Below are 10,290 nucleotides of genomic sequence, written 5' to 3' on the forward strand. Positions count from 1 at the left end.
GCATGTGTCAGGATATTGTAAGCTGTCTCTTCATCTCCAGTGACATGCTTAAGAAAGTAAGGCAGTTGCCAGATAGTGTGTGTCCAGTCTGCGCCTGTTTCCCCATCTCATGTCATTTCTGTTTTATAAGTAAGATGTATCATGATTTAGTTGAAAAAAAGGCTGACTAGTTTCTGGTCATTTCCATAGCACTGAGAAAAACCTTGGGGGGGGGGGGAGGGGGGAATGTTTTAGTAATACATAAATTTGTTTTAGTCTTCTAAAAGCTAAGATTTTATTTAAAGTGATAGCACATCCATTTTTTAAGTCAGGGTAATAGTATTTGAATCTAATTCTTAGAGGACAGGCTGTTGTCTTTAGACTACGAGAGGACAGCAGCCTTGCTTCTAAAACTTGAATTGTAATTGTCAAGCAAGTATTTCTGCTGTAATAAACTCTCAGAAGTATCTAATTAATGTAAGTCTAATAATTCTGTATATCAGAAACTGAACTTCTTTCTGGAATCAAAATCAGTAAAGACTCAACTTGCTTTTGTTAGCAGTTCTGTACAACTTGCATTTCTGGGTTCTTCAGGCATCTTCCCTTTAGAAGATTCTTGACATAGGCATTTCGTATTTTAACAGCAGTTGGTAAAACAGTGCACATTCTTTTATACAGCATCGCTATTTAGATATGTCAGACCCATCCTGAAGGAAGGTATTTTTAATCAAGTCTGTGATTCTTCCCTAAACTCTGACATGTTCTAATTAACTGCTGTACTCTTATCGTATAATATCTCCTGCTGACACATGCATAATGTGACTCAACCATTGCCTTTTCCTTGAACTCTGAACGAGTTCATAGACAGAAGCATTTATCCCGAAGTCTTGCACTTACCAGCTGACATTGAATAATGTGAGCAGTTCTTTACACTCCAAGTGGTCTCTTGGGAATTCAGGGTATTAAACAATTCTTCATTCTCTGACTGCAGGTAGACTGGGGAGTAGCAGGTGAAGATTAGTCTAAGGCTGTTGTGACAAACATTGCTGTTAGGATTCTGCTGGATGCCTTTGTTCTGTGTATTTAGGACATGGCTAATACTGAGCAGATACAAAATGTGACTCAAAGGAACAGTAAAGGAAAACAAGTAGGATTTAGGAAAATAAAACACAGTGTAAAATTATGTTTCTCTAACACTGCTTAAAGAACACCAGACTCTTCATCCATTATTTTCAGCAGTCTGGTAATGAAATCATTCAGAGCTGGTAGCTCTCTGTGTTCTCTCTTTGGCCCTGAATGGAAGACTCCTCCCATTATTCATATTCACATCTATTTTGAAGTAAATATAATAACTCAAATGATCTGTAATTTCCAGCAACCCACAGTGTGTTGGCTGGCAGCATGATTATACACTTCCTGGTGTTTTCTCCAGAATCATTAGGAAAACAAAGATCCAGAGAATAGAAGTGAAAGGGAGGAAAGGAGAAAACAGAGATGCCTATCTTGTCCTGGCAAACAGGGAATGTCTGCGTGGTATGTTTTGAATAGCACTTTAAAAAGTAATGCGCATCTCAGATCCAAACAGTCATTTCAATCCAGTTTTTCTACAGTGATTTTGGAGTTTGGTTCTTCTACCAGGAGTCCAAGTCTCAACACGTGCTTTCTCCACATGCTTCCCATTATCACTGCTGGTGAGAAACCCAGGTTGCTCTGGTTTAGATAAGGCATGGTCAGGTCTGATTTTGTGTTTCTCCTTTGCAGTGTGCCTTCAAGACAGTGTGCTGGCCTTCTGGAAGCATGGCATGCAGGGCAAAAGCTTTAAGTCAGATGAAGTAAGTAATCTTCCAGTATCTCCAGGTTTAATTTCCTTCTGTTCCTTATTTACCACTTGATCCTTTGGTCCCTCTAGCTGCTTCCCTAGCGGTAATGCTTGTGCTCCGTGTTGTCATGCTTCAGCTTGCTGGTTGCTTTCTCTGACTTGCCTGCATAGATTGCTCTTGGTAAAGCTCACACACATGCTTTAGCCAGCTCTGTTTCCAGGAATATCAGTCAGAGACTCCTGAACTGGTTCTGCACAGAGCCAGTATAGATCTGGTGTAAGCAGCACTTGGGTTTCTTGGATGAAAAGCTTGAGCTGGCAGTATCCCCTTTAACAAAAAAAAAAAAAAAAAAGACATGTTTGGGTTTTTTTAATGTCCCTTTAAAAAAAAGTGTCCTCTTTTCAAAAAGAACAGTGTCCTTCTTGATGGCATCCTCTGTGAAAATGCAGGGAAAGCTAGTCAGTCTCTGCTGACAAAGATTTGACCAACATACTCCATCTGTGCCACCAAGACTAGATTGATAACAGTCTACATACAAAAATTATTTAAAATAAGTTATATTTTAGGAAATTTAAAACTCTTTTTTGCTTAGCATCAATTTATCTCGTTCAGTCCTGTAATTTGCACTAAATTGTATTTGAATTTTTGAAGAGACTGATTTTTTTTTTATTTTTCCTTCCAACTCAGGCCAATAAATTTCATTTTGCCACTGAAAAGGACCTAAATGTCTCCATTTTTCTACAGGTTACCCAAGAGATATCAGATGAAACCAGGGTTTTCCGCTTACTGGGATCAGACAGGTAATCACCTTCAAGAAACATAAACCTTTTATTTTATTTAAACCAGTTTTCTAGCTTCCAACTGGAACTGGCTTCCAGCCCACTACAGATCTATCTGTAGGCAGTCCTGGGGGAGGCAGTAACACTGTTTCTGCCTGCAATAGCCAAAAATTTAATTAGTGATTGCATCTGCGTCTGAAATCATTACTAAGAGCCCCTGTGACATCCCCCACTTTTCACTGCAGAGATAGAATTGTGAACACAAACACAAGTGTATAGAGGTACAGTGTGAGGAGATAAGCAACAGGGAGAGATGAGAGCTGCCTTTGGCTTGTGGTAAGCAGGGTGCCCAGTGCAATTCTGGAAAGGCCTGCTTCTGGCTTCTATTTTCCTGGTGAACTGTTGAATTATGTTGCCAGCTAGTTACTTAAAAGTAATCTTCGCTGCTCTGGACCTTGAGGCCTGGAAATAGCAGAGCAAACTAGATTGCATACGGGTTTTGCACAGTGGTGTAAATTCACCCATTACCCATAGCATCCAGATGATTCCTTTCAGCTACAGAGGCTGGGAAGAGGTGCAGCTCTCTCCGGGTTTGAAACCTTAGCAGAAGCTGCCCCAGTCTCCAGGTTTGGGCATGTGTACTTGTGGTTTCTCAGACAGCCAGGGTGCTAAATGTAGAAGTAGATAGTAGTGAGTCAAGAAAGCGGTTCTAATCCCAGATCTTCTGCTCCCTCATTTGGCCTTTGGGAAGCCTGGCTCTGACTTGCTTTCTGCAAGTAAACTATAGTTTTGTGTACTTACGTTCTTGGATCCCCAGTCCAGAGAGTGAGAGCGCACTAGTTCTTTTGAAGAGGAGGGGTAGCCTATACAAGGAACAGCAGCTGTCTTTGCTTTGCACCTGAGTCACCGAGGTCCCGCTGTACTTGATCACTGCAGCTGGAATTGAGAATCCTTGCTACTGCTGACTCTGAGATCTCAAAAATATAAACACAGTGCAACCTCTGACAATGCATACTCTGCCTTTTCTGTCTGTTATCCCTCTTGTGCAGACAGGCAGTGCAGTGGTAATTTTTTTCTCTGTTACCCCCAGCAGAGCAGTGGGTATTTTATTGCAAGAATGAGCTTTTGCTAAGGTCCACTGCGGTACAGGTGCCATCTGTATTAGTCCAGGTATGTGCTGTGCCACCAACAGTGAATCTTCCTTGCGTACTGGAATTGGTACCTTTAAAAGGCTCTTATTTCTGTGTTGGGCTGGTGAACACAGGAGCATCCTAAACACACAGAGGGATGGGAGGCACCATCTCATCTGGTTCATCTTGCACTTTTATAGAAGACAAGCATATCTGAATAACAACTTAATACAAAGCACTTTTGGAGGTTGGAGATAAGGTTGAAGTCCTTGCATGCATATGGGTTTTGCAGAGAAGCCATTTTCTTCCATTCTGATTTCAGTGAACTGCCGAATCCTTTGTTTTGTATTTTTTCATCTCTGTACAAAAGGAGCAGGAGTCTTTTCTACCACTCAAGTGAATGAGATGTGGTAGCACCTTTTTGGGTTGGATCACTTTAGAACTACTGAGTTGCAGAAATGAAGATCGGGGACAGAGGCTGTTAAGAGTGAGACTTCACTTGAAAACTGTTTAAGGAATGTGACATGGGAGGGGAGTGTGTGCAGTGCTAACCCTGAAACAGGCTCCCTTTGAGAAATCTAACTTAGAGTTCAAGTGGTGCATTTGACTTGTTTGATACAGAGGTAGAAAAACAAAAAGCAGAGGTAAGTTTAATCTTAAAAATGACAGGATATTGTCTTAGGAACTGGTGCAGAGAAATGCAGGAGCTAAGCAGTTGGAAGAGAGAGTGGGGGTCAAACACCCAACCATGTCAGCTGCTGAGATGATTGTTGAGGTTCAGCATGGGACAAACGTGTAGAAGAAAGCAGTCAGCATGCCAAGACAGAGAGAGAGAGGTTTTCCAGAGGAGCCTACAGGAACATGATCCAGCAAGACAAAGGCTGGGATGGGGTTGAGTGTTTTCTATGAACCCATCGGCTGATAAATATTTAGAAGGCAGGAGAACAGTTTAGGTTAGTGGCTGATGCTTATGACAAGATGTAGGAGGTATAAATGTATTTGGGCTGCAGATGATAGGAGGGTTGCATCTCCTCATAACAGTCTGCCTCTGAGGTAACTTCCCAATAGAAGCAGAGGATATAGCTTATTTCAAGGGGGAGGATGTGAGTTTGGAAGAGGTTTGTAACGCATTGCACGTGTCTGTGGTTGAGAGGGGCAGGTTCTGGTTCAAGAAGCTGCTTCTAGTCCTCTGTTCCTTGTATAGTCCACTTTAGTGTTTTTATCAGAAGTGGTGCTGGAAAATGAGGTAACTGATTTAAAGAATAAAATACCCAAGATATTTATGAGAACCTATATCCCTCCAACCTGTTTGTTCCTCCTCGGTAGTTATACCATGTGCTTCGTATTTTGCCACTAACCATTTTGGATTCTGTTTGTGTTTGATTGCAGAGTGGTAGTGTTAGAAAGCAGGCCAACAGAAAATCCAACTGCACACAGCAATCTCTACATCTTGGCTGGACATGAAAATAGTTACTAAGCAACGGTAACCTAACGCGAATAACAGAGTCAATTTGCCACACGAGGAACAAAGAAGCATTAGGAAATGCAGTACAAGCAGGACTGTGACTTACTGTTTCTTTTCTTGACACCTAAATGATGTTGTTTTAGGGTGGTTATCAATACATTTTTGCAGCTGGAAACAGCTGGTTCTGTCTCTTGCCACTGTGTGGTTGGTTATATCGAGTTTGCTTAATAAAAGCTATGAGATAAATAGCCCTTTACTCGTTAGTTATAGGGAAACAGAGCCTTTAAGAAAATGTTATGCAGTAAAGGTGCCATAAACTGTTAAATATTTTACTTCCCTTGGATTTTCCTTACATTCTGTAGATATAGATATAGTGCTGGCTGTTTCCCTGTTTTATACTGAGTCTTATTCTTAATAAAAAAGATTTGTGTAGGAAGTGAAAGTATCTGCAGAGCTTTTTGGTTTTAAATCTGCCATTCGGTATGGCTTTGTATAATAGACTATTTAATCCTTATTTATTAATCTGCTGCTAGAATGGTGTAATGTATCTAACGTTTAGCAAAGGAAGGTTGCAGAGCAGCTTACGATTTTTTTTACAATTGTATAAAGATTCGATTATTCTTTTTTCTTGTAGGGATGTAGTGCATTATTGAGGGGTATGTTACAATGTTGGTTGATCTTGTAAAAATGCAGTTTTGTACAACAAAGTATTTTGTATTGATTTTCTGCCTGCAGAGTTGCCATAAAAGGGATTTTCGTATTTACTAGATGTAGGGTGTGTGTACACAAAAATATTGATATCAGACACGTTGCTACTGGGTGGGTGTGTACAATATACGTGTGTGTGTGTGCGCATGTGTGTATGTGTGTTAAGTTGATCGGCAGTGTGTATTTTTTATATATATATATTTATATATATATAAAAATGTACAAAATATATATGCTTTATTTTCATAAATTAGGGATAAGCCTTGTGACGTGAAATGGAAATTGTACCTGGTCAGCATCCTTAATGAATGAAAGTATCATGTATCCAACTGCCCATGACGTATAGTTTATTTATACTATTCCAGAGGGGAGCCTATAGTGATAACTGAGCTTATGAGCTTTTTTGTTTGTACGGCCATCCATCCAGCTGCTGTCAGACAGTTGTTTGGTAATGGTTATTTCCCCAGCTGTGTAGTATAAATAAATATGATAAGAAGCAGTATTCTATATTAAAGCTTTTGATCACTTTTTCCCTTTCCCTTTTTAAGTTTGTCACCTGCATTTTTCTTTCTCTTTTTGTTTCTCTATTAAAGAGTCACATCGGTTCCTTTTGTCTTCCTCATTAATTACAATTCTTGAGGTACCATTAAATATAAATATAGACTGACTACAGGATAGCATCTGGTTTTACTACCTCACATTAACGTGCTAGCTTTGATGTAAGTAAACACAGTCCATAGGCAGATACAGTAGCAGTTCATAAACGTTTGAATTGAGGGATTTTTAAATGAAACCCTAGAGCATACTGCTGCCTGTTCCATTTCTGTGATCTGCTACCCTAGGAAAGACAGGTCAGAAGCTTCACACGTCATTTTAATAAAGCAGTAAAGGTAAGTGTGTTACAGCGGCTTGGCCTGTCTGACGGCTCTGCTGACACAGCGGAGCTGGAGTGGTTTGATCTTTAACGCGCAACCTGAGGAATGGGGCACCGGGTTGTCTGCTTAGGCATCAGACTACGTGATTCATAATTTAACATTGATGGAATTAACTCAGCACACGTGATGACTCAGTAATGTCTTTTTGTTACTAGGTACAGCTGGAGTTCTATGTTGTTCTGAAGGTCTGGAAGAAAAAAATAGACCTGCACAGAATTTAGCATTTTATCCACTTAGCACTGTCATTCAAAACTAATTCTTGTTATTGACTTGAAAAGTCAAGCTTTTCAGTTCTGAAACTGTGTCAAAGTTTAAGAAGTAGTAAGTGTACAGATAAAAATCAGTCCATAAACAATGTGTTGAAAATGTTTTAAGTGGTCAGCTGTAATTGGATCAGCAGTATTAAAAGTGGGACATATAATTTTTGTGTTTTAAAGAAATCAAGTTTCTAGTACTGAAATTACTTCTCCATAGGTTAACAGTGATTGATGATTAACCCTTGAGTGGTATAACTCCTAGTCTACAAAGACTTTAAAATGAAAATGAAGACAAAGTGAAGCACCAGGTGTAGATGTAGAGCAAATGCTTTCACTTAACTTACCTCATTCACTGCAAACATAATTTTGGCATCATCTTTGAAAACACTTAAAGAAGATCTCTAAAAGACTAGAGAAATCTGTAAATAAAATATGAATATTTGTGGGGAGTAACTGGAGTAAATAACTGTTAGGTCATGACACTGTCACGCACAAGTAATGAACTGAAAGTATTTTTCTTTGAATGACATTAACGACTGGTGATTTGCTGAATCCTAAAAGATGAATCTAGGAAAGTCCTCATTTAATCAAACCTCCTTTTTTAGCTGTTAAAGCATTTCTAATGGCATATTCTGAAATGCTTTGTCTGGTCTGGTTTTATAGACAGTGGCATTTTTGGCATGATCTGCAAGTTACTGTTTCCTAGTGTAAAACCTCACTCGTTACTCTTAGTGGAGTATAGCACAGTGGATTTGCATGTTTCATACCTGGACCGGCCAGTCTCAGTGACTCTGACTAGTATAATTTGTATTTGTTAGACTGTTTAAGTTAGTCTGGTATTGTCTGTATCTTTGTGTGTTTTTGTGACATTTCAACCAGGGTTGAGAAAGCCTAGTGTGTGGTTTTGGAGTTTATAAAGCAAAACCTTCTTCACCCTCTCATTACTCTTTTGACAGCTATCAAAGTATTAGTTATTTGATGCACAATGTTCATGTATTCAACTTGAAAGCCTTAAAACAGGCTCCCAGTGCTCTTTGAAGTACAAACAGTATTTGAAGAGCAGGCTGTAGATGAGTCTCTTTTGATTTCCTAACCAAATTCATTGTAACTGAAAAATACAACTGTAATTGTGATGACATCTCTTTAAAAGATGAAAGGTACAACGCATCAGTGAGCCACTATGTCTCTGAATGAAAAGGACAAGACTGGGAGACTTTCTGAAATGTACTTTTTACCTTGTTTAGTCATTAGATTGTAACTGAGACTCTAACTGCACTTGTTCCAGTTTGTGTAATTAGGCTTTGTTCTACGTAAATTTCTGTTGCAGTTCATTTCAGTCTATGCCAAATAAACTATGTTTTATTTGATACCTAGATGTGGTGTGGTAGACTTGCTAAAAGCAATACCTTATCAGACATCTCAAAAGAAGCAAGCTGGTCTCCAGGTTTTATGGCAGTCAGTGGGAAGGGCCTGATCCAGGGCTGGCCACTTCTCAATCCTACAGACTGCCTGGGAGCCACACAACATCTCCTACATACAGCAGATCAACTGGAGAAAAGGGAGCTCTGGGGATAGCGCAGAAATGAGAAGTCAGAACAGCAGTGGCAAACTATTTCCAGCTTTGTGCTACCCAGCACTCTGCTCCAGCGCAAGCCTGCTGCCAGTCACCTGGAGTCACCACGGAACCACTCGTGAGTTGTCTGCCTTGAAAACCAGAGGCTGGCTTCCTCATGCCTGGTTCATCGGGCAAAGGGGCTGGTGGGCTCTAAAGGAGGGTTGCTTAGAATAAGAAAACGCAGACGTGAGCAATGACGCTCCACCCTGGACACAGCTTGGTCTGATGGCCACCTCTGTACTGCAAGTGGTTCAGTCCTTGGTCCGTCTGTACCCCAAATATTCAGGGATGGGCTGAGGTAGAGAGAAAAGGGGGTTTGTGAATGCACCTTTGGACAACAAAGAACTGCCAGTTACTAGTAAATAAATAAATACAGATAAATATTCCTCCTCTGCAGAAGATTGTTCCCACTGTGGGTGAATTTCAGTACCAGCCTGTATGTGGTGAAATCACTTATCTGGGAAAGCAGTTTGGATTGTGGAGTGACCTGCTGTTTGACTTACCATTTGAGGAGCTTCCTCAGTGGCATAGTCCTCAGACCTCCCTGAGGCAGCTCTCCAGGGCTTGGGGACAGCTCCATCAGACGCCTTCCTCAGAAATCCTGTTGAGAGTTGAGCTGGTGTTTGTTGGGTACTTTATTGCAAGTCTTGATAGAGCTGGCAAAATCTCAATGGCAGGATAGTTCTACCAAAGAACACATTTGTCATAAGAATACTCTTCACCGTCTCCTTTCTAAAGCATGCAGAGAAAGAACCAAAAAGAGACAGCATGTGTGGCAGCTTGAACATGAGGAGACTACTTATCTCTGATGGATGTGGCTTAGGAATAAAAATAAATAATGGCTCTTTTGTCCTGAGTAGAATTCAGGAAGCGCCCCAGGAAAGGATTGGGGAGGGAGGAGGCATGAGGTGGAGTAGGGTATCTACACGGATCTCCAAATCTACTACTGGAAGCAATTGCCACCATAAAAGCCCATCTTTGTCAGGCTACGAGGACACGGCTAAGGAGCCAGAGCTCTAAACGGGTGCACGAGGAAAGATAATGCGAAGGTAAGAGATGGAAACGCTCACCGAAAGGGTCTAACTCCTGGTGGAAGCTCACCAGGCGGCAGGTGCTTGAGGTGCTTGAAGGGGGGTAAGACATTCCAGGGAAACGCGACATCTTCCAGGCTGGAGCAGTGATGTCCATGTGCCAGCGCTCGAAGCGATGCCAGTGCCTGGGCTTCCCAAATAGACCATCCCTTTCCCTGTGTAGGGCCCAGTCCTCCGGGGGGAACGGCCTCCCCTCCTCTCCCCTGCTGCTGGCTGGAGATGGTTGCCCAGGGGGTTGAAGCCTGCCGACTTCGGGGTCTTCCTCCCAACCCTGCAGGGAAATTGAGTGAAAACCAGAGACCCCCCTGCCGTGGAACAGCAGAGCGCTGCAGGGGGGTAAAGACAAAACGGTGCTGTGGGACAGGCAGGCGTGGGGTGGCTCAGCGCCCCGAGGGGTGCGTGTGGCCCCATCAGAGGCCGTGGGGGACCCCCCTCCCTCACCGGGCACCGGTTCCTCCTCAGCGTCCCGGTGACAGACGCCTCGCCGGGGAGACAACCCCGGCCCCCCCGC

At 41.8% G+C, this 10,290-nt stretch overlaps 1 protein-coding gene across 2 annotated transcripts in view; it reads left to right on the forward strand.

Moving 5' to 3' along the window:
* Positions 1–8,446, forward strand: part of MAP4K5 (mitogen-activated protein kinase kinase kinase kinase 5) — a 72,979-nt gene extending 64,533 nt beyond the window's left edge. For both annotated transcript variants that reach the window (XM_049829015.1, XM_049829017.1), the window contains 3 exons: positions 1,741–1,811; positions 2,544–2,599; positions 5,098–8,446. In XM_049829015.1, coding sequence (XP_049684972.1) covers positions 1,741–1,811; positions 2,544–2,599; positions 5,098–5,185 — 215 coding nt within the window. In that variant the 3' untranslated portion in view covers positions 5,186–8,446. The remainder of the gene's footprint in view (positions 1–1,740; positions 1,812–2,543; positions 2,600–5,097) is intronic.
* The last annotated feature ends 1,844 nt before the right edge of the window (positions 8,447–10,290 follow it).

Source organism: Accipiter gentilis, chromosome 25, assembly GCF_929443795.1.
Source record: "Accipiter gentilis chromosome 25, bAccGen1.1, whole genome shotgun sequence".
Taxonomy (NCBI): domain Eukaryota; kingdom Metazoa; phylum Chordata; class Aves; order Accipitriformes; family Accipitridae; genus Astur; species Astur gentilis.